Consider the following 22,782-nt stretch of genomic DNA (forward strand, 5'->3'; position numbering starts at 1 on the left):
TGCTTGCTCTTGTAGCGCTCCAAGCGGCCCCCTGTCGCGAGTCAAAGCGTATCCAAGAGAATCTGCTATATCATAGTGCTATCTCACCGCTCCCTTTTTATTCCCGCCGTTTGCTACCTCACTTTCATTCTTTTCATCTGGTTTCGAAGCATTGAGCGTCGGCGTCGCGGTCCTAAAAGTTTTTGCATTCATTCTCTTCTCTTCTTTCACTGATTTACGCAATTTGCTTCTCGGCGTCTTTTACTCCAACCAGCACAATGCCGTGGGACGGCCGAGACAAGACGCAGCACACGGCAGATGCAACGCACCCCAAACACAGCGATCCATATCGCTTCGTACCCGCAGAAGACTTCTTTGAGAAGTTTGCAGCAAAACGCCAACCTACTTCGGTTGCATACAGGCCCGAAGACCAACTCACGGAAGAGAAAACAAGAAACTCAATCAGTTCTCACGGCCGCATTTTCCGGTTGAACAGCGATGCCGTGTTGCTTGTTCACTTCATCCGCCCTCTCGTGTGGAAAATCCAGTTCAACCCCGGTTGCACGCAAGGATCGAGCTTCACGGACTGGAACACGTGAGTTCAGCTCGTCAGACTGGAAACACGCAGCCCAAAAATATTTAACGGTTGCAGGCGGACGATGCTCGAGGACAGGCTGTCCAAGACGATCCGAGTCTTGGATGCCGCCGAGGACATCATCTGGGACGTCGAGTTCGATCCCACCCACGTCAACCACTTCATCCTCCGATCCGTGGTGGTGCTGAAAGGGAAACGCCTGCCTGTCGTCGAACTGTGGATCCAACGGAGCCCTTTTCAGATCACAGCAGTCCGGACCATCAAAGCCGCTTCGATTACTGGACCCCCGAGGATCCCGGTGGATATCCCTGGACATTCCGGGAGGGCCATCATCTGGCAGACCACCGAGAACCCATTGAAATACGACGAGCGCGCGACGATCTTGTCCGTGGAAAAGCACCCGCAGGCAAAGTACATGGGCTTTGGGGGGCAGGGTGGGGGCAAGCTATTCAAGGACAAAGTCTACATGAACTACTTCAGTGAGATGCCACATCACGGAGCATCATATCATATGACGAGTCGTCGCTAACACGGGGGGTGTGTCGTCAGATTTCGACAACATGCGCTACAACAACATCTACGCCAAAGGCCCGGAAGAGGCCGCGGAGCCGCTGTACCACTCGGAGCCGTTCTGGATAGAAATCAACCGGCACCCGGGCTACGCGTCGCAGGTGGCGAGCTTCGTGGACAACTACTCGCACGTCTGCCTCGACATCGGCAAGACGGACGGGCGCGCGTTCCGCATCGGCACCCGGTTCGACGGCTTCCAGGCCCTCTTCCTGGCCGGCAACACCACGCCCGACATCACGCGGCTGTACGGCTCGCTCGTCGGCAAGCCCCGGCTGATGCCGCGGTACGTGCTCGGCCACCACCAGGGCTGCTACGGCTACGACCGCCAGTGGAAGGTCGAGGAGGCGGCGCGCCGGTACCGCGAGCACGGCTTCCCCCTCGACGGCATGCACATCGACGTCGACCTGCAGCGCGGCTACCGCACCTTCACCATCGACCGCGCCCGCTTCCCCGCGCCGGAGCGCATGTTCGCCGAGCTGCGCGCGCACGGCGTGCGCTGCAGCACCAACATCACGCCCGTCGTCCGCTGCACGCCCGACGACGAGTACGCGGCCCTGAACTCGGGCCTCGCGGGCGGCCACTTCGTGCTCGACCGGCGGCTGCTCGACCCCGCGGCGCCGACCTGCCGCGACCAGCGGTACCAGCAGTACGGCAACGCGGACCTGTACTTCACGGACCCGAACGACGACGCCCCCAGCGGCGGCCCGCGGCCGTACCCGGACGGCTACAGCTTCGCGGCGCACTTCAACGCCGGCGTGCCGTTCCACGGCGGCGTGTCGTACGGCGAGGGCCAGGGCGCGCCGGGCCACTATCCGAACCTCAACGCGCGGCGCACGCGCGAGTGGTGGGGGCGGCAGTACGCGGCCCTGTTCGACGCCGGGCTCGAGTTCGTGTGGCAGGACATGACGTCGCCGTGCATGGGCGAGGCGTACGGCGACATGAAGTCGTGGCCGTTCAGGCTGCTGCTCGACGCCGACGCCCGGCCGGGCGAGCAGAAGCAGAATATCAGGCGGCGGAGGAGCAGCGTGGCGGCGGCGGCGGCGGCGGGGCGGGAAGGTGGCGGCGCTGGCGTGGGCGACGACGACGACGACGAGGGGAGCAATACTGTTCCAAAGGACGACGACGGCGTGGCCTGCATGAAGACGGCCATGGAGCTGTGGTCGCTGTACAGCCTCAACCTGCACAAGGCCACGTTCAACGGGCTGAAGCGGCTGGACGCGCGCCGGGGGAAGCGCAACTTCATCATCGGCCGGGGCAGCTTCGCCGGCGCCCAGCGCTACGCCGGCCTGTGGACCGGCGACAACGCCTCCACCTGGGAGTTCCTGCGCGTCTCCGTCGTCCAGGTCCTGTCGCTGGGCATGTCCGGCATGACCGTGGCGGGCGCCGACGTGGGAGGGTTTGAGCTCGCGTACGGCGAGTCCGACTTCGCCGACCCGGAGCTGCTGATCCGCTGGTACTGCGCAAACAGTCTCCTCCCCTGGTTCCGGTAGGCCATATATGCATACACATACACACAAAGCCCGCTGATCACTGACCACGCTCCTCGCAGAAACCACTACAGCGGAAGGCACGAGCCTTTCGAGGACAACCCCAGCCTCGTGCGAGACGCGGACAAGAAGCTCTTCCAGGAACCGTACCGATACGCAGAGTACTACCGCGAGCACGAAGCCCGCATCCCGGAAGGGCAGAGGCGCGCGTTCGCGGCCGTCCTCCCCGCGTGCCGGTACGTGGTGCGGCTGCGGTACAGCCTGCTGCAGCTGCTGTACGACGCCATGTTCGAGAGCACCATCACCGGCCTGCCCATCGCGCGCGCCGTCGTCACCACCGACGCCGCCGGCGACGCCTCGCTGCTCGCCGAGAACGAGCGCTTCGCCGAGACCCAGTACCTGGCCGGCAACGACGTCCTCGTCGCCCCTTTGCTGCACCGCGAGGAGCCGGGCGGCCGCTCGCGCCGCGAGATATACCTCCCCTCGACGAACTCTTGGTATCCGATGAACCTCCGCCCGTACGGCGACGGCGACGACGGCGGCAGCAGCAGCAGCAGCAGCATCGGCGAGCCGCTGCAGCCCAAGGTCGCGGGCGGCACGCACGTCGACTACGACTGCCGCATCAGCGCCGACGAGCGCCAGCTGCCCTTCATCTGCCCCATGTACGTCCGTGAGGGCGCCATCATCCCCCAGATCCAAGTCCGCCAATCCGTCCCCGACCGCACGCGAGAGCAGCAGCAACAACAGCCGGCGAACCCCGTCACCATCAACGTCTATCCCGGTCGAGCCAACGACAACACCACCGTCGCCAACGGCAAAGGCCAGTACACGTACAAAATGTACCTCGACGACGGCGTCTCGCGCGACAGCGCGCCCGACGGGACGTACCTGGCGACGCTGCCGCGCCACCTCGCCGTGCGGCCGTCGAGTCATCACCATCACCACCACCACCACCACCACCACCGCGCGCAGCACGGCCACAACGACGACGTGGAGGCGAGGAGCAACTTCCGTCGGGTGGACGTGACGCAGCGGATTACGGACGACGACGACGACAATGACAACGGTACCGCCGACGGTGCCGCCGCCGTGAGCACGGTTCGGCAGAGGCGGACGATTACCGTGTCGACGGGGTGGGATGCGGGGACGCGGCTGCTGCAGGTGCCGGAGGAGGAGCGGTACGGCGACGAGAAGGTGAAGAGGGACGTGGGGCCGCGGTACAGGGTTGTGATATGGCACGAGGACGGGACGAGGATGGAGCATGTGTGCGTCGAGGTCGTGGGGGAGGAAGAGGGGGGCACCGCGCGGCAGGTCGAGGTCGATGAGGCGAGGAGGGCGACGATCGTGTGGGTGCCTGTGGACGCTGCTGCGCAGACGACCATCGAGGTGAGTTACGGAGGGGTATAGTAGTGGCAGCGCTGATCTAGCAGGTAATTGAAAGCACAAATTTTTTTGCAATAACAAGACTCAAGGTGGACCCCTTTTGTTCTCAGATCAATTGAATGCTGCAAGCGTTTCCGAGAAGGTGGGCATGTTGGCCGTGCATGGCGCCCTCGTAGTAGCACGCGCCTACCAGATAATATGCGCCACTTCCACTCGCTGCCGGGCGGAGCACCACTGGTGTCGGACAGCCTTTTAAGAGCCAGATCACATCTCCGACGGCAGAAGGCGACGGCACCAACGCCAAAGGGTCACCGGCACCCTGGGCAACCTGTCTGCCCGCTGCGTAATACAGAATTTCTTCCCTGTCCCGCCATGTGTACTGGCAATCGTCCGAAAGCCTTTGTTCCTTCAAGAGTAACAGATTCAGAATTCTTCCCATTGTGACGGGCGCAAACTGTGGTGACCGCGCTCTTGTCAGCTCCTCAGCCGTCTTCCCTAGCTCCAAGTAGTCGGGTGCTTGAGAATCTCTCCTCCCGCCATCATCTGCGTTGTGCATCATGTAGCCGGGCCTTTCCCGCGGATATTGCTGAGGATGGATGGCGGTGATGCGGTCAATGAGTATGCCCATGACGAAGAGGGATCGGGATCGGGGTCCTGGCTGGACAGCGTGCTTCAGAGCGCCGGATGCACAAAAACCCCTCTCCCGACCGGGACCAAACAAGGAGCTGGCAAGGCTGGCTCGGGACCAGTCCGGGACCCATGAAGGGAGACCGTTGGTCGTCTCTTTAAGGTAGAAGGAATCGCAGATTCCGAGAAGGTCGAGATTGCCAGTTTCTTCGACTACTGCCATGGCCGCGTCGACGTATACGTCTTGCACAGACCATGAGTAATGTGGAGCGATGAGTTGGGTTGCTCGGGGATGAAGGCCTAAAAAGGCGTATACGACGTCCCTTGGATTCGAGGCCTTGAAGTACCCGCTGGCAATACCATCTCGAAGGTCGTCCAGGATGCAGGAGAATATGGGAATGTCGTTATTGTCCAACGAGTCCCAGAAGTATGTGAGAAAGCTGAGCGGACGCAGGCCGGGCGCTTCGTCCATGTTGTACTCGACTTTGCCAAAGATGCTTTTGGGAGCCTGGAGATTTGCGTGAATGGCGCGGTGAAAATCACAAGGTGATAGCTTGGTGTCTCCGATCATCATGTAGACCTCTTTGGCCAACAGAACTTCCTGCACAATCCAGCATCTGTTGAACTTGAAACGTCTTCCAGATTAGTACGTCAGCCATTGTGTATGAAGCGGGCCGGGGGACACTCACCCAGGGCCGACTCATTACTCCACAGGCTGCCTTGACCCTGTCCGTAGCGGCCTCCTCAAAGCACTGATGACAAGGGTCTTCTTCACCCATCGATCCGTCCTGGTCATCCATGTCCATCATATCGCCTTTGGCGGCCGAGTGCACGGAGCAAGGGCGGTTGAGCGCATGCTGGAGATGCATACGCAGTTGGGCGACATCCTTCTTTCCCTGGAGTGCAGCTTCTTTCCGGCTCCGGCGGAAGGCAAAGTCCTTTGAGCGATCGCCGACAATGTCCAAGGTGCCCACGACAAGGTTGGAATGTGCATCGGGCTCTCCGAGCCACACGAGGGTTCTCTTGGCTTTGCTGTAGATGTCTCCCATCATGGACACCTGGTGGTTGCGCTCCAGCTCGTCGTCCTGGTTGATGCACAATTGGTCGATCCAGAGATATCCGGTAGTGGAGCTTTTGTTGAGGTGGGCCAGCACCTGGATCAAGGCTTCGGTGATGGCCAGGGTCCGGTTGGTGGGGAGGATGCGGACCATGTGTGACTTGGCCGAGCTGCCCCACACGTACGAGACAGCCTCGAAGGCGGGCGCGGCGTCCAGGCTGACATGCACAATCTCGTACTCGATGAGCCACGGGGCGTCTTTTCTCAGGGCGAAGTGGCCGGGATGCAGGCGGAGAAGGCGGATGTGTCTTGGGTCGGTGAGCGGCCTGTGCTGAAAGGTGGAGGAAACGGGAACGGGCAGCTGGTATACGGGTATCATCATGTCGCTGAAGGGAAAAACAGAAGGCGCTGGCAATGGACGGAGCAAGGTGAGGGCCGAAAGGATTTGCCGGTTCTGCACGGCCGGGTTGCCGCAGTCTTATAGCCGGCGTGAGGCTGAAAAGCGGCGCGCCGAGTGGGCGGTCGGCAGGGCCAAGGCAGGTCTGAGAGCTGCAGGTTCAATCACCTCGGATCGGCTGGTTTGGGCAAGTCAGAGGGGTGGGGTAAGCTTCAGCCGCCGCCAGGCTCCAGCCCGCCTGGATGTTGTTGACCCCAGGGACCCCAGGGCGCGCCGGGTGATTTCCTGGCCCCTAGACGGATCAGGTACCACGCATCCTTATATACGCCAGCCCACCGGCCCACCAGCCCACCAGCGCTTGGCAATGTGCCCGCGGGAGCTTCCGCGTGCATTCCCGCCGGGCAATTCCACGCGTCTCATTCTTCTCGCCGGGAACGCGCGCTGCACGACGGGCAGGACGTCACAACGCCGGCCGTCCGAGGGCGGGCGCAAGGCGGGCGCAAGGCGGGGCGGTGCCGGGGCGGCGGGGCGGTGTAAAGCGAGCGGTCGCGTTGTGGTGGTCTGTTGGTGGATGCTGTACCAGTGTCACGGTCCGTTGTCTGGAGACCAGAGCAGAGAGGGTTGCAAAGCGAACGCGAGAGCGAGCTGCGCGGCAGTCAAGGCACGGTCATGTGGCTCGGGAGGATCGCACAACCGCACTCGCCCACCGCGTAGCGAAGGAAGTGGCGGCCTGCAACGTGTTCGTGCAAACCGACCACCTGGTGCTCGGTTTCGCAACCCCACCTGCTTCTTCTCCAGCCGTGCCTGCTAAGCCGTGCGCGCGCTAGGTAATCACTAATCATCACCAACCACTGCGTCTATAACCGTTTTCCATCTGCTGCAGCCAGCGGCCGCCAGTGCGCTCTGTTTGCCCCTCACCGCCTCGCCAGCCCTCAGAACGACCGAGTCGGGCTGGCAGTCGACGCGCCGTTGCCGCGGCAGACTGCCTGCTCACAAGTCAAGTCCCTGGACGTCCGGACTAGATTTGGAGCCAATCGCAAGCTCTCCGGCCAAGTGGGTCCATTGCGCGGCGTTTTCCTCATCTCTGGGTCCGATCGTCTCAGCTCCATGCACCCCTGTTGCGGCGCGCCTTCTGGAACCCCTTCAGGACCATCTATAGGGCTACCGTGCACTGCTCGGCCTGGGCTTGCGCCGAGGCACTAATAAGCCATTCCCTCATCAATCAAGCCCTGCTTCGGCATTCGTGCTTGACCACTCCCGAGATGTGAAGCGCCATCATCGCCAGCCGCGTCTTTTCCCCCCCTTCCTGGGCCATCTCAAGCTCCTTAGCCCCCGGTGGGACATTGTAACCATCACTGAGACGATGAAAACCGCGTTTGATTCGTCACTGACTGCGGCTGGTCCAGATGCTAAACCCCAACACAACCAAGGTAAATGCCCAAGCCCACGACGAAGGATTTCACGAGCAGTCTAAAAGTAGACTCGGGGTCCCCGTCAGCAGGATTGCGTCGAGGGCTGCTTCCTTCCATCTCGTTGCGTCGACGACAAGCCTCTTCGCTTCCGTTTTCGCTTCCGCCCAGCTCTGTTCTTCGCTATTCACCGCCTCCTCGGGTTCCTGTAGCTTCTCTCCCCGCACGAACCCCACGGTTCTTTGCTTCTCCTTCTTTTCCGGCTTGATCTGTGTTGTTATCGCTTCAACGTCCACTCACCAATCAGTCTTTGAAACCATTTGGATTGATGAGCGGGCCTCTTTTCTTTCTTCTTTCTGCTGCAGAAAGCTGGCGAATAAGACAGACGGCACGCAGCTGACGAGGAAGGTCCAATGGGCTGAGCTAAGACCAGTCCAAGACAGTGCCCAAAATGTGGTTTGGCCAACTGACGGGGTGGAGCTCGGGATGCTTACCGCCACTGCTATCATGCTACAGTCATCAACCAGTGATAGTCGATTTACATCGTGCCCTGATTCGATGCTTTGCATAACTTCTTCCGAACATTGGCTGTAGCGTTGGAATCACCGGGATTATGAAAAGTAGTAAGAAAACTAGTGCTCAAGGAGTCGTAATCCTTTTCCCTCAGCCCCGAGCACAAGCGGTGATACCGTGAAAATGCAAGGGCTTCGTATGCCAGACACGCGTGCCGATAGAGATGGAGTCTAGTTGCATATTCAGCTACCTCCACACCAGCCATCAGGCGTAATTGCATGGGATTGGCTGCTGCTCACTAAACGGGTACGTGTCTACATGCAAGGCTGACAATCAGGCTTGCATGTGGCTGTGGTACACTGCCCATCCCACTACGATTTACAGTATTATTCTCGATGTTGGTCAAGGAAGCTGCAGGTTGCCAAAACCTACGAGTCCGACAAGACCATAGTGGTAGATGGCACTTCTGTGGCTTTGCTGGATCAGTTCTTCTCCTTACCGACAACGTTCTCAAACCCCAGAGGAACAGTTACGAAGCATCTCCGCTTTGGATCTTAACATCACGTTAGAAGGAAATGGCATTTCGAGGTGATGTCTTCCATTCTTCTCGACATTACAAATAAAAGAAAACTTAAAACGCCTGACCCAGCTTTTCATGCCACGCACCTCCGATCTTCAGCAAAAAGGGGTACTCTTACATGCATTATGACCCACTCCACTCAACTCCGTCGACGAAATGGTTGACCTATTCATCACGTCTAGAACACCCATAGCCTTCATGATTGCTCTAAGCGATAAAGCCGCTTATCTGGGTCACGCCGTGCGCACTCCTGCCTGCATCCAGGAACAAGTCCTCGCACTCTTCCACGTCTGCAATGCCAATCTCCCCCCTTCCACCAACCTTCGCCAGCACTTGGGCGGGCGAGAGAAGCTGGAGTGCGTATCTCAGGCTGACCTTCACGCCAAGATCGCCGACCTTGGTAAGCGCCGCCTCGTCGATCTTAAGGCTCTCGGTACGTGCACGAGCCCGAATGATCTGGCGGACCTCATCGGGCCCGTATTGGTGCGTGGGAATGATGAGCAGGCGAGCAAGGAGGTCCGGGGGAAGGCCGTGCGGAGAAGGAGGAAGGATGTTCTCGGCGCCGCGGACGGGGCAGAGGCCGCGGTTGGAGGCAAGAATGACAATGGGCGAGATGGTAGATTCGAGGGCACGGTTGAGGAAGGTGAACGTCTCGAGATCGAGCATGTGGACCTAGACCACAAAAGTCAATTCCGGTACATGGCACTGCGGAACCATGGATACTTACCTCGTCAATGAACAAGACACCGGGCACCAACTCCGCCACACCCTGGTCGATATATTTGTTCACAACCTTGTTGATCTCCGCCCGCAGCTTGTCCGTGATTTCGGTCTTGCGCGGCTTCATCAATTGGCCCATCATGCTCATGATATCCTGGCCACCCTGAGGCCTGGCGTTCGCGATATCCAGGTCATGCAGCGTAACATCCTGGACAACCTCCTTCTTCTTGTGAACATCGCCCTTGGGCACGGGCACGTACTCCTCCGCCTCGAGATCGAACTCGGTGGCATAGGCATCCGAGCGGCCGACGCGCTTGACGGCGCCGGTGTTGGCCTCGATGTAGATGACATCTCCCAGGCGCACGCGCTCCTTCTGGATAGCTTCGTAGATGGACGGATCCAGGCGCAGCTTCTTCGTACCCTTCGCCGACTTCAACACGATGATCAGGTGCGAAATGGTGCGGCCGTAGCCGCCAAGCGGGTTCTCAGCCTCCTCGGGCGTGAGCTCCGTAACCTCGCCCTCGTACACCTCCTTCGTTTCGCGGACGCGCAGACCTGATCCAATCACACATTAGCAACTTGGCCCAAATATGCCGCGCCAGGTTCGCCCTCCGGCGCTCAAACAGTCGCAGGACCGGAGCCTTCTGGGCATCCAGCAACACGTACCGATAGCTCTCCGGAAGCACTCCATCAGCGCCTCCGTCTTCTTGACCTCCGCAGAGTATATTTCGCTGCCGACGATGGGGCAGAACGGCACCTTGGTCCCCAGCTCGTGCGCAACGGCCAGCGCGAGCGCCGTCTTGCCTGTCCCCGGTCCACCGGCCAGCAGCACGGCCCTTCCGGACATCTTCTTCGCCTTGATCAAGTCGACGACAACGCCGCACGCCTACAGCACAAAGCATGTTAGCAAACATGCTGCCAGGAGCACGTCCAACTTTCCCCGCAACCCGTCCCGAATTGCGCCTGCTGAAGCTCCCCCGGGGGTGGACCAGCGGTGATGTTGGTGGGGGGTGGTTTTTACCTCTCGGGCGGCAGCCTGGCCGATGAAACCGCCGCTGACCTTCTCGGCCATGCCATCGGAGCGCAGGCCGAGGCCTCTGATGTGCGAATGTGCGGCGGTGCGGTTCTCGCGACCGCTGCCCTTGACCTCGCTGATCTGGACGGGCGCCATTGCGACAACGGAATGTGTAACGTGCTCGGACGCGAGCGGAGTCGAGCGACAGCTACGTGGAAGTGCGATGTTCGGTTCCGGAGGTCCGTCAACGAACGCGACGTGGGATTGAAGGCTGGGGCGATGGAAAGAGAGGGCGGGCGGAAGCTGGGGTGTCTTTGGTGTGTGTCGCGGGCTCTGGCCGGGAAGCTTCAGAAAATCGGCTGAAGCTGGGGCCCAAGACGCGGATCGCGCTCCGCTGCCTTCCCACGCCAAGACCGCCTTTTCCTGGCTCTCTCCCGCTGACGAATCACACGCCTCTGCCCTTCCCAAGGTTGGCACGCCTCCGCCATGCTCTGCGGCTGCCGCTTTTTATCCCTGCGGCGCGGCTCTTTGCTCGGCTTCACAGTCAATTTTCATACCGACCACCTCCGTCACGCAGGCACGACACGCCCTCGACACGCTTGCGGGATTCTTGCTTCTTTGGCTCTGTTCCACTCTTCTTCTTTTCTTCTTCTTCATCGCCATACTGCTATTTTCTACTTCCCACCTGCCTCGCACCAGTTCTGTCTGCAACCTCACCCGCGCCGTGTGCGCCAGTCCTCGAATCCAGCATGCCTATTCCATGAATGCGATATCGCCCGAATACCCGCTCTACTGTACAGACTGCTAATGTGTGCCGGAATCAGCGCAACCTGAGCCTCGTCGAAGACGCCCAAACCTGTTCATTCCAAACCCAAAGAGCTTCTCGCCGCACCCTCGTCACTCTCCATGACAAAGTCGACTTTTAATTTTTCTTGACCAACCTCGTAAACGTCATCCATCATCAACCCCAGGCTGGAAAATAGCAAGGGGGCTGCTCGACCTATGCACAAGAACAGAATAGAAGCAAAAAAGAAGAGAAGGAATCAATCGGGATGGAAGCGCGAAAAAGGTGTTGTACACGGAAGGCCGACGAGAACGAGGACTCGACGGCGCTTCACCAAGGCACCTCCTATCGCAAAGCTCCGCCGAAGACCCAGACGACGGAATCGGTTCGCAGAGCCAGTACAAACGAATCACCCGAGGAGGTATTCGGCGGCGTTTCACATCAATGCGTGGCCGACTTACTCCTCTTCGCTCTCCGATGCACTAGACTCATCGTCACTCGACTCGTCCCTATGGGCTGTCTGGACGGGCTCTGGTGACTGGTCCGAACTGGAGCCACGGTTGTTGAAGTTCTGGAGGCGCTGCTTGATCTCTGCAATCGCCTGTTCCTGCTCATGCTTGCCCATGGGCTTGTTCTTTCTGGGCTGCGTGGCAGTGTTCTTACGCGAAGGTGGCTCATAGTCATCATCGAATGTCGGTACGGCAGCTGTAGCCGTGCTTGCGGCAGGGTTGACCGTCCTGATATACTTGAGCAAATCATGCAGCACATCGTTGGGAATGGTGTCGATGTCCAACTCGAGCTCGTCATCATTAACACCCTCCGGCTAAGTTAGCATCACTGGCGGGAAAGCAAAATGCGGGGAGATTTCTTACTTGAAGAGCAGGCACTCCATTCCGGATGATCTGGACTGCCTTCGCCATCTGGACTTCGTCCAAGTTGCTGATCGTCTCGGAGATCAACCGCTTTTCATCGAAGGTGATCTGCCTCATCTTCTTCTTGGGCTTTGCCGTGACTGAGGGCTTCGAAGACTTCTTCGACTTGGTCTGGCTCTTGTCCTTCTTGGACGTCTTCTTGGCTGCTACCTTGGGGGACTTGCCCTTCTTGGCCTGGAGAGCCAGCTGTTCCTGTGTCAAAAGCATGATCTGCTCAGCGATCTGGGCCTGCCTGCGCCTGATCTCCTCTTCATCTTCATCTTCTTCACTATCCTCTTCATCCTCATCCTCTGACGCAGAAGCCGGCTCTGATGCAGGCGTGTTCTCCTCCATCCATTCAGCCTTCTTGTCCCATGCCTTTCTGTACACCTCTTCGAGCATTTTGCCCATCTTGTTCACGTCATCACCCTCGGGATTGAACTTGTAACAATTCGTGAAGATGAGATCAAGATCGGCCTTGATGTCTTTCGCGCTGGTGTATTCACCGCGCTTGAATCGGCCCGCGACAGTGCCCAGGTCCATCGGCTTCCTGATAATCTTCAGATATTGCGGGATGTTCAGAGCAACGGGGTCTACAGGCTGGAGAAAAGGGAATGAGAAGTCCCGATGTTCCCGCTTCATCAACTCGTTGATGACCGTCTCGGCGAATCTTAGCTCGAGCTGAGACTTCTTGTTCTTCGGTCGAGGGTTCGAGTAGGGCAGGTCCTTGGGTGGCGGGCGATGAATCTCCCTCTTGGGGCGCCCGTCACCAGTTGACGAATCTCGCCGGATGAGAGGAGTACCATCGGCTTGAAGAGCGAAAGTGGCGGTGTTGGATGTAGAATTGGTCGGGGAGTGCACCGGAATGTTGGGACGAGACTCGCGGCGTGGCGGTTTCACAGAGCCCGATTTCTTCGGCTTCTTGGGGACTTCCACATGTGCCTCGCGCCCAGGAATCAAGTGCATACCACGCTCAAACCACATCTGTAAGTTCCAAGCTGATTGTGCAATGGGGTGCTGAGGACCGTTGAAGGTAACACAGTTGTCAATCATAAGGTAGAAGTCGCTCATAAAGGCATCCACCGATTGGTACCGCTTTTCCTTGTGCTTTGTCTCTAGCGTGCTCAAGTCCATGGGTTTGGTGATGATCTGAGGGTAATGAGGGATGTTTAATGCGACGGGATCCACCGGTTGCAGGAAAGGTGCTGCGGGCTTAGTCTTTTTCGCACCACGTAGACGATCCATTAGAAACTTGTGTTGGGCCGGAGTCAGTGTCTGCGAGTCGTACTTCTTCTTTTCGGGCGCGTTGCTGATCGCGGGGGGAGCCACCGAGATGTCTGAAGCCGGAGGAACCCGCACGTCGCCATTGGTAACCGGCGGAGCTGGCTGCTGCTTTTGCTTCACGTCACCGCCTGGGGCAGACTCCATAGACGTGTCTGCTGTGCGCACGCGCTTCGCCAAAGGACCGTCGTCGTCGTCGTCATCTTCGTCCTCACGGGGGCGAGTTTTGTTTGCTGACGGCGCATCTGTCATCTCTTGGTCTGCGGTAGGGGTCGCCGCCGGGGCGGGTGCAGGACTTTTCGTGGCGGTAGGATCTTGCGCGGGTGTAGGATCTTGCGCGACAGCCGGATCTTGTGTGGCAGCAGCGGGCGTTTGCAGCGCGTCCTCTGCAGGTGGAGGAGGGGGGACAGGATCGGTGGGCTCATCCGATTTCTGCACGTCTGCAGGAGCGGACGCGTCAGTCGTCGCAGGTTGCGCCTGGGCACCCTCATCCATCTTGTCTTCTTGGCCTTCCTTGTCTCCTGCGGGCGACGCGGTGGGTTGCGCCGGCACTGGGTCCGCAAGATCTTCAGACGCGTCGTTCGCGCCTTCGGGCTTTATGGCAGGCGCGGATGTTTGCGGTAGCGACGCGGAGTCTTCGCGAAGGTCCGAGGTTGCAGGCTCGATTGCAGGCGGGAGTGAAGTGGGCGCGAGATTTTCGGGCGCGACAGGAAGTGACGTTTGCTCGGGCGACAGGTTGGAGACGAAAGGTGCGGTGGGCGCGATGCCACTGTCGACGTCGGTGATGGGGTCGGCGAAGGGATCTTGGTCGAGATGGGAGTCGGCGCCGTTCACGGTGTCGTCGCCGTTGGTGGCCGGGGTTGGCAGGGCGTCTGACGGAGCATCGGCGTCGGGCGTAGGGATATCAACGTGGTGAGGCGCGGGGTCTTCATCAAATAGCGGGTCATGCTCATTTGCGCTTCTGCAGAATGATTTGTTCAATAAACTACATGCGCCAGAATATCTGAAGATGGCGGGAGCGGAAACCAAAAGACAGACAAGGCAGGAAGGCAGGGAAGAGCGACTCACCCGTTGATGTTTGCATCCAAGGCCATCGCGTCTGCAGATGGAACGGGTTTTGGCTCCACGGACGGTTTGTCCATTGCGGGCGAAGTCATCACGGCCATGCGACGCAGGTGGGGGCGGACAGCAGCACTGTGGATTACGCGACGACGCGCCGACACCACAGGGCTGTTGCGTGGAAGCTAGCGCGTTGCAGGATTAATGCGCGCACAAGCGAGACGGGGGGGTGGTGTTGTGGATGCAAAAGTCAGGACGCGCTAGGGCGGTGACGCGTGGTTGACGGAGCAGTGTCGGGGCGGGTGCGCGGTGACGTGGGGGTGGCTGCGACGCGCTTGAGACTTTGCGAGGTCGGAAAAATCGAGGTTCAGAAAGGCTCAAGGCGGTAGAAGCATTAAATAGCTCCGGGCCGAGTGAAACCGCTAGAGGGTCGGAGCGCAGAGGCCACGTGACCTTTGCAGCCTTTCGCAACAAACGCAGCGGTACTGACGGGGCGGCGGCGAACCGCGGACGGGCTGGGCCGGCGCGTCGGGGCAGTGGCTGTCGGGTGCAGGCGGCGCGCAGGCAGCGCAGCGGTGCAGCGAGGGCGTCGAGGGTTTTTGTTGTTGCAGGCCTCGGAGTGGTCGCCAGGCGTGCTCCAATCAGCGGACGCGAGTAACGGGCGGCGAGAGGGTGTGTGCGCGCGCGACGTGCAGGAAGGTGCGAGCCAGAACACCAAAACTCAGCCGGCGAGGGAGGCAGACGCCGGCTTAAAAAAACGCTGAGGGCTCCTCCTACGCCCCTACCGCGCCCGAAGCTGTGGCCCCCTGACGCGGTTGCGCCTTCCCCTTCGCGGCCTAGCGCGCCTCCGTGCGCGTTATCTAATCCATGCCGCTCGAAAAAAGCTGAGATAATTTTTCGATCTACCGGCATCCAGCACACGGCGCGCTCACAACAAACCGCCTCCCAGCCGCCCGTTCCCAGATTCCCGCGCGAGCCTCACCATGCCTGCTGCAGTGGCTCAGCGCCGCAAGGCTGCCGGCCTGCCCACCCCCAGCGCGAAGAAAGCACGAACCTCCGCCCAGCCCAACGGCACCTCCGCGCGCAAAGCCGGCCTGGCCGCCCTTGTGTCCGCTGACGGCAAGCGCGTCCAGGCAACCACTACCAATGGCGTGAAGGGCGCGAAGCAGGACACCGTCGACGAGGCGCGTGCTGTTGTCGGTCACGGTGACGTCGATATGCACGATGCGAGCGCCGACCCGGAAGTTGTGGAGATCTCCAGCGGTGAAGAGGAGGAGAGCGAGCTTGAAGACTCCGCAGACGAGCACAAGGACGAGGCTGCCGATGCAAAGGAGGGGGCTGCTGATGCCGAGATGGCCGGCGGCGACGACACCGCTGGCGCCGAGGCCGATCCGCCATCTTTTGGCGAGCTGCTCCGGGCCAATGCACCCGAAGTCGTCGATGTTGAGGCTACTTTCCAGGACACCAACACAGGTTCTCGCGCATTGGCGCCAACGAGCGGCAACAGGGCCCTGTCGGCGCCCTCGGCAACCTCGCTCGGCACAGTCCTCACGCAAGCGCTCAAGACGAACGACAAAGAGCTGCTCGAGTCCTGTTTCGAAATGAACGATCTGAACAGCGTCCGGTCCACCATCGAGCGTTTGCCCTCCCCGCTTGTCGCCAACCTCCTTTGCAGACTCGCTGAGCGCCTACACAAGAGGCCAGGGCGCGCAGGAAACCTCATGGTCTGGGTTCAATGGGCTATTGTCTCGCACGGTGGATACCTTGCAGGAAGGCAAGATATAATGAAGGAGCTCGGCAGCCTCAACCGCGTCATAAAGGAGCGTGCAAGCGGTCTTCAGCCGTTGCTCAACCTCAAGGGCAAACTCGACATGCTCTCGGCACAGCTGGAACTGCGGAGAAGCATGCAGAAGACGGCCACGATGGATGAGGATGACGAAGAAGAAGGTGTGATCTACGTTGAAGGCCAGGACGAAAGCGACTCGGATGAGGATACGGCCGCCGACAACAAGACCAAGGCCATCACCGACGGCAAAAGCCAGAAGCGCACCAGGAAGCCGGAGGATGACGAAGACGTGGAGGGTGCGGAGAGCAGCGACGAAGACGGAGCGATGAACCTCAACGCGGAAGAAGAGGAGGAGGAGGATGAAGGTAGCGAAGACGAAGATGTTTTGGACGACGAAGCGGAGGAGACGGAGAACGATTCCGGCGAGGACGAGTCGGAGGACGACTTGGAGGAGATTGATGACGACGATGGCGAAGATGTTTCCGAGGACGACATTGAGACGCCGAGACCGATCAAGCGCTCTGCGGCTGCACAGCGCATGGGCTTCGGCAGTGGCAGAAGACGCCGTTGAAGGCTTGCACGGTATGCACTCGCGTCGAACTCGTCTCTTTGGGGTTCGCTCCGTACCCCTGCACAAAATGTATATCGCCGTTTTGCTCGAATGTTCTCTGGTACGACGAGCGTACTGCGTTCCCACCAAAAAAAAAAAGCGGCGTCTTTCTTGATATATTATCTGATATCATACGCCACAAGGATATGGCGTTCATGGGGTAGGGGCGGAGTTTGCTTGCTGGCTTTGGGTCAGCACCGCTTGGCTAATGGGCTGCATAGCGTTGGTCTTAGATATACTTCTCGGTGACTTGTAGTCAGGGGGCGGACACAATCAAGATTTCCTCAGTCATGAGTTTCTGGACGAGCCAAGCCCAACTTTGTCGTTTCTGAGCGCGTCTTTTCACGTGCTAAAAGAGAAGGGGCGATTCCGATTCAGCATGCGAGCGATGGCACCTGCAGACCGCCCATTCGAGTTGCTCCACAGGACGATCACGTGCAAAGAGCGCACAGTGGAGCCTTGACGGGACCTAGGGACAGGAGGACCAGCCAAGGCTAGGTGCAGGAGGTTTCGGCCCGACCCTCAGGACAAGCTCGCACACTCAAATCTACTAGGTAGTAGTCTTTGTCAAAATGCCGTCATTGGTTGCGACAGTTGTGTAATACTGTGCGAAGCCAGAACAGCAAGGTTGTGCACGGCAATCCGCCGTCCAAGGCGTGCAGGAGCAACGCGCACATCAACAAGACAGAGATGCAACAGCTGCGGACAGGAGCGGTGTGTCTCTTGAAGAAACCTTGAGTGCGGCGGAGGAGGATGATCCCACGAGACGGTCTTTGGCGGAGCCGAGCTGGTTGTGATGGTGCAATTGGTCATGGTAGGCGTTCCGTCGTAACTGCATGAGGAAATTCTTGGATTGATCTCTGTTTCAGCAGATAAACTTGGGGAACACCGCAGTTCAGGTGCGCAGCGTTGCACAGGGCCTCGGCGTTATTGCTCAGGAGTCCAGGTCCGCTCGCTTTCTTCTTTCTTTGCTTACCTTCTCCTTATCATCCAGGTCTCGGTTGACAAAGGCCACAGCTTTGTCCTCCTGGCAAGTCTATGGGCCGTTCATTCCCGTAAGGACTGCACAAGTCATTGTTCAAACACACATCATGCTGCGCAATGCCTACATTAACAGCCGCCCACGTTGGCTTTTCGTAAGAAATATCAACGCCAACTTGTCCCAATAACAGCACTGTCAACTGAACACGAAGAAATGGACAAAATCCGCCATGAAAAGATGAGAAGAGTTGCGAGAGAACGCGTTCGCGAATACGTGTCCTCCGTCAAAGAGATCCGAGAGCGCGCACGTAAGCTCTTTCGAAACAACAAGCTGCTGGAGATGGTGTGCGTCCTGCGCGACACCGGCTTGACATATCTTGTCAAGCGTCGAGCTGATGACCAAGTCGTAATGGTCCCCAGAAAGAAGCGCCGGTCAAGACATCAAAATACTATGCCCAGCCATAGAAGCAGTCCTTCGGTCAGCTCCACTAAGAAGAGCCGTCGCAAACACCGTCACGATCACCAAGAGCCGTACTGCCAGTTCTGTGAAGACCGTCGAGAGCGTCATAACCGCAAGCACCAAGACAGCCACAGCAATCGAGACCATCGGAATCATCGTAGTCACCACGACCGGCCCGACTGCCATGATAATCATCATGACCGCAAACATCACAAGCGCGTTGAGTGCTCCAGCTCCGTCTTTGATACTCATCCAGCGGTCGAGGACGCTAGACACTCGACTCACGACAGCTTTGGCACAGACACGAAAAGGTCAGAGCGACTGTCTCTTCGACCTCCGCGACCCGAGCGCAAGTCGATTCATAGGTCAACCTTTCTTGCACCCCCAAGTGAAGCTGTGTCATCACGACCCGTAAGCTACTCGGCCTACCAACTCCCAGAGGAGAGGCTTAGCATCTTTTCAGAGCTACAACTCGATGATGGTAAGCGTGACTCACCTTCCATCCACTCTCAGCGTGACTCACCTTCCACCCACTCTCATTCCGTTGATGAAGTGGGAAAATCTATGCGGCTGTCAAGGATAGGTTCTGTATCCACTTTCATCTCGAGCCCGGGAGATCCTCGCCCCCATGCGCCATTTTCACCTTGTGAGGGTCAGGGACTGGGCCATCTGGTCCATCAAGAATTGCGTAGAGGTTGGAGCTCCGACGATGACAGTTCTTCAGACGAAGATTGCGATGACTATGCAGATGATGAGTATGAATCGAGTTTGGAGGAAGTCATTGACCTGTACGGTGATGACTGAGGTATGTCCATATCACTTGTTGCTTTGTTTTTTTTTCTTTCTGGTTTGTTTCTCGCAGTATTAGTTATTGAATATTGAAACTACATGTTATCCTACTACTTCTCCCATTTTTTCCATTGTTTGCCAGATACGTGAACGGCGAGGTTCATTTTAAACCTTCACCAGAAGGCGCGCTACTTACATTTCAGAGCTTACAAGTCGAGAACTGGTTCAAGACTTTTCTCTTATGTTTTTGGTGTTTTCTAAGCGATGAATCTATGTGCATGCACACCGAAACTGATGTTGAGTGTCTTCTGCGGGAATTTGACTGCGTACAACATGGTGATCATCTTGATGATCCCTAAAGGAAGTATCAATCCAAGATGATGCCCCCGTTATCTGACAGGAGAATGAAGTTATGCTTAGGAATGACGAGATCGTATGTGCATCGTTTTATTCGCTACAAAGGGTGCCTTAGCCGGATTTGGTACAGGCACGCGAAATCACTACGCGAGAACCCTAGCATCTTCTTCATCTATAAGTCTTTATCTTTACTATGCAGCTTCTTTCAAGGCTTCCCGAGCTTGAGTGACGAACTTTTGTTAAATTAGTACAATTGTGGGCGTACTCGTTGCTCCGTCCACTGAAAAGGGCATCCGTCGTTTATACTCGGCCCAGTGTAAAGGTATAGTTAGACCAGACTTGTTTTGTGATTCTTTGAAGCTGTTTCGTTGCGTTGCCATGATGCTTGGCAATTTTGTGTGTACAATGCAGGCACCAAGCCGAGCATTGTTCACTGACGAGGAGATGACAATGCAATTGTAAAAGAACACAGCGACCAAGAAACACGTATTTGAGCGCCTCGATGCGCCCCGAGTACCCAACAATCCAAGCGGCTTCAGCTTCATTTGCCTTCTCAACATCCGCAAGTTCTCCCTGGAGGAGTTATGCCTTCAAATCACACAGTTCAAGCCATCGCCGATTACGTTCAGAACAGCATAACAGAGCGCAGCTTGCCTGACTACCAAGCAGTGACCCATTTTTCAAAAGAACCAGCTGGCTGGGCGCAGACTCGTCTGTACAGATCACGACGCTCTCAAGAAAGCTTGGGGATGGAGCCGCTAATGGAGGACCCTGAACTGTTTGTTCCGGCCGCAGGCCGCGATGATGCCGCAACACTGCCGGATTTCCCCTCCTCGGAGACTTCAGAGGTTGAGCATGTCTCCCACGAGTCCTCAGGAGTCGATCACCCAGGGTCTTTGACCATCGGCAGGCGGCCGCCGGCAACTTCTGGAAAGACGACAGCTGGCTCGAGATGCATCGCCTCGAATTCCAGCAGTGCCGGTCGCACAACAATGAATCCCACGAATGAATCCCACGGAACAACGCAACTCAAGGCTGCTTCATATGTGCCATATGCGCGATTCCACCAACGCGATGTCCAAGTTCTCACTCTGAACAGCAGACCCACCAAGCCTCAACCGTCAAGCCCGACCCATAGCACCGGCCTCGCACAAATCCAGAGCGGCGAGTTGAACAGCGTGCTTATGAGTGGCTACCAGGCTCAAAGGAGGCGTAGGATCCCCAACGCTCTCCAGCCTGGCAGACAGGGCACGCCATCGACCGAGAGCTTCAGTGACAAGATCCCCCATGGTCCACAGCGCACCGACGGGCCCCTTGGCCATGACCTGATCCCGGCACCTCTCCGCATCACGCGGGCCAAGCTCGAAGGCACAATCAAGCCTACCATCGACACAAACCCGCAGTCTGCGCTAAGCGGCTCCTGGACCGAGGCCTCCTCCACCAGAAGCTCCTCTCCGACAGACTCGCCCACCAGCCCAACAGCGCCGTCTCCGTCTGACGACAAGTTCCCAACCGTCCCATCACTCAAACACTCCGACACCATCTCCACGACGACCACGACGACAACAACGACCACCACCACAACCACAACAACCACCCGGACCCGTCCCCACTCCGACCCAGCCCCAGCCCCAGCCCCATCCCCATCCCCATCCCCAGTCCTCCCCCCCTCCCCCGCCCTCCCCCTCGGACCCCTCCCCCCAACCCTCACCCGCAAACCCTCCCACACCCGCCTCCGCGGCCCTTCTTCCGGCCACACCCGCTCTCGCACCTGCCCCTCGCCCGCCTCGCTCGCCGCGCGCCTGCGCGCCCCTCTCCCGCCGACGCCGTACGACATGGCCATCGGAGTAGGGCTGCGCGGGAAAGAAGATCACCGCATCAGCAGCAGTAGCACTAGCAACAACGGCAACGGCAACGACAACGACAACAACAACAACCGCGACTCGAACGGCAGCGCCATCACGATCCCGCGGCGGCCGCTGGGCGACAGCGCGTTCAGGCCGGCGGCGGGGGGCGTGAGCGGGAGCGGGGCATGGGGGCCGGATGATGTCGGGAGTGGGTGGGGTGCGCGGGCGCCGGCGCCGGGGAGGAGGACGTGGGCGGGGGTTGTTGGTGTTGGTGGGGGTGAGGAGGAGGAGGTTGAAGTGGAGGTCAGGACTCCGGGGCAGTGGTTGGAGGGGTTTACGCCCGAGACGTTCGAGGAGATGGGGGTGGTGGTGGGACGGAGGAGGACGAAGGTGGTGCATAGGGTTGCGAGGAGGTTCGGGAGGGTGGTGATGAGGAAGGCGGATGACAACATTAGCAATTAGTGAAGGCTTCTTTTTTATTTCTTTAAAGAGACAGGCATGCTGGGCATGGCTGGAATTAAGATTAAATGATTACATATTATTTATTTATTACACCTGGGTTTATATTTTGGATCGTGAACTGTGAGAGCTTGGACGACACTTGATGGGTGATGGGCTGGTATACGCGACGCCATAAGTTTGCTGCCCATGGAGCTTCTAGAGAGTGGACGTGGATGTGCGGAGTGGGGAGATGGCGGGTGCGGGCCTGCCTTGGCCGGTATGGATTTGTTTGGTCGTGGTGAACGCCGCAGCAAGGGCCGACTGCAGGTTAAACAGGACAGGAAAATCGGAACCACTGGACATTCACTTTTTGCTCGTGCTTGCTGCAGAATTCCGAAATGCGGCCGGGTGGCAATTTCTGGTTGGGTTGCTGGGTCGGTCTGGTCAGCCGCCATGGCAACTCGGTTACCATGGACTGGAATCCATTTAAACCCCCGCCTCCTCCACCAGACACTCTTCTTTTTCTTCTTCAGCTCTCTTTGCCTTTTGGCTTAGATCAAGTGTAGTAGCTGTTCTTTTTAGTTTAATCTCTAGAACGCCCCTACGGGGGCACTTCTTTTGATTAAGCTAGTTTTTGGCAATCGGCTGCGCGCCGCTCTGGGCTCCGCCTAACCGTCGCCGGCCACAGTGTCGCCAGTATTGCACTGTATCTGGCTGATGCGAAGGGCGACGATGCTCCACCCTTCTCATTTGCGGCTTTTCGTCGAGTCACTCATCTGGCTGCACTGCCAATGGGAACCCGAGGAAGAACTGAACATCTCAAACAACCCGAGAAACTGTCCACCGACTACGACCAACCCGATGCAACCTACTTTCCTTACCAAGAGTCTCGCAGGGGTAGTTCGTTGGCAGTTCTCGGCGCAAACTTCGCCACTTACCTTTGCTGGGGAAAGGAGCGGGTTGCACTGCGGCGCTCCAGGCACACCACTTACCTTTGAGACGAGACAAAGACCAAAGAATCGTTCAAAGCAACAAAGGCTTGCATTACACAATGCCTTTACTGCCACAGTGATTCATCCTCGCGCTTCTTGTCCATGTCTTTCCATTATCGAACCTCTGAGAGCCGCGCAACAACGAACACTCG

The 22,782-nt window shown here is 58.3% G+C and overlaps 6 protein-coding genes across 6 annotated transcripts; 3 read left to right on the plus strand and 3 right to left on the minus strand.

The window, feature by feature from the left end:
* Window positions 1-257: 257 nt before the first annotated feature.
* BKCO1_4400024 (glycoside hydrolase family 31 protein) lies at window positions 258-4,038 on the plus strand (the record flags this gene model as incomplete). Its single annotated transcript, XM_020276078.1, has 4 exons — window positions 258-574; window positions 632-1,053; window positions 1,124-2,630; window positions 2,694-4,038. 4 exons carry the CDS (start codon window positions 258-260, stop codon window positions 4,036-4,038), a joined length of 3,591 nt encoding a protein of 1,196 aa, XP_020128075.1.
* An 82-nt stretch (window positions 4,039-4,120) lies between these two features.
* BKCO1_4400025 (heterokaryon incompatibility protein) lies at window positions 4,121-6,077 on the minus strand (the record flags this gene model as incomplete). The annotated part of the gene is made up of 2 exons (XM_020276079.1): window positions 4,121-5,242; window positions 5,331-6,077. The coding sequence occupies 2 exons, from the start codon at window positions 6,075-6,077 to the stop codon at window positions 4,121-4,123; spliced, it is 1,869 nt and encodes a 622-aa protein (XP_020128074.1).
* Window positions 6,078-8,804: 2,727 nt separating this feature from the next.
* Window positions 8,805-10,488, minus strand: BKCO1_4400026 (helicase 1-like protein; the record flags this gene model as incomplete). The annotated part of the gene is made up of 4 exons (XM_020276080.1): window positions 8,805-9,269; window positions 9,325-9,872; window positions 9,984-10,203; window positions 10,339-10,488. 4 exons carry the CDS (start codon window positions 10,486-10,488, stop codon window positions 8,805-8,807), a joined length of 1,383 nt encoding a protein of 460 aa, XP_020128077.1.
* A 1,085-nt stretch (window positions 10,489-11,573) lies between these two features.
* BKCO1_4400027 (transcription regulator bdf1) lies at window positions 11,574-14,474 on the minus strand (the record flags this gene model as incomplete). Its single annotated transcript, XM_020276081.1, has 3 exons — window positions 11,574-11,933; window positions 11,989-14,269; window positions 14,377-14,474. The coding sequence occupies 3 exons, from the start codon at window positions 14,472-14,474 to the stop codon at window positions 11,574-11,576; spliced, it is 2,739 nt and encodes a 912-aa protein (XP_020128076.1).
* An 876-nt stretch (window positions 14,475-15,350) lies between these two features.
* Window positions 15,351-16,724, plus strand: BKCO1_4400028 (small nucleolar ribonucleoprotein complex component; the record flags this gene model as incomplete). Its single annotated transcript, XM_020276082.1, has 1 exon — window positions 15,351-16,724. The coding sequence occupies one exon, from the start codon at window positions 15,351-15,353 to the stop codon at window positions 16,722-16,724; it is 1,374 nt and encodes a 457-aa protein (XP_020128079.1).
* A 3,210-nt stretch (window positions 16,725-19,934) lies between these two features.
* Window positions 19,935-21,659, plus strand: BKCO1_4400029 (uncharacterized protein; the record flags this gene model as incomplete). Its single annotated transcript, XM_020276083.1, has 1 exon — window positions 19,935-21,659. The coding sequence occupies one exon, from the start codon at window positions 19,935-19,937 to the stop codon at window positions 21,657-21,659; it is 1,725 nt and encodes a 574-aa protein (XP_020128078.1).
* Window positions 21,660-22,782: the final 1,123 nt, after the last annotated feature.

The sequence above is a fragment of the Diplodia corticola genome (genome assembly GCF_001883845.1).
Source record: "Diplodia corticola strain CBS 112549 chromosome Unknown scaffold44, whole genome shotgun sequence".
Lineage (NCBI taxonomy): Eukaryota > Fungi > Ascomycota > Dothideomycetes > Botryosphaeriales > Botryosphaeriaceae > Diplodia > Diplodia corticola.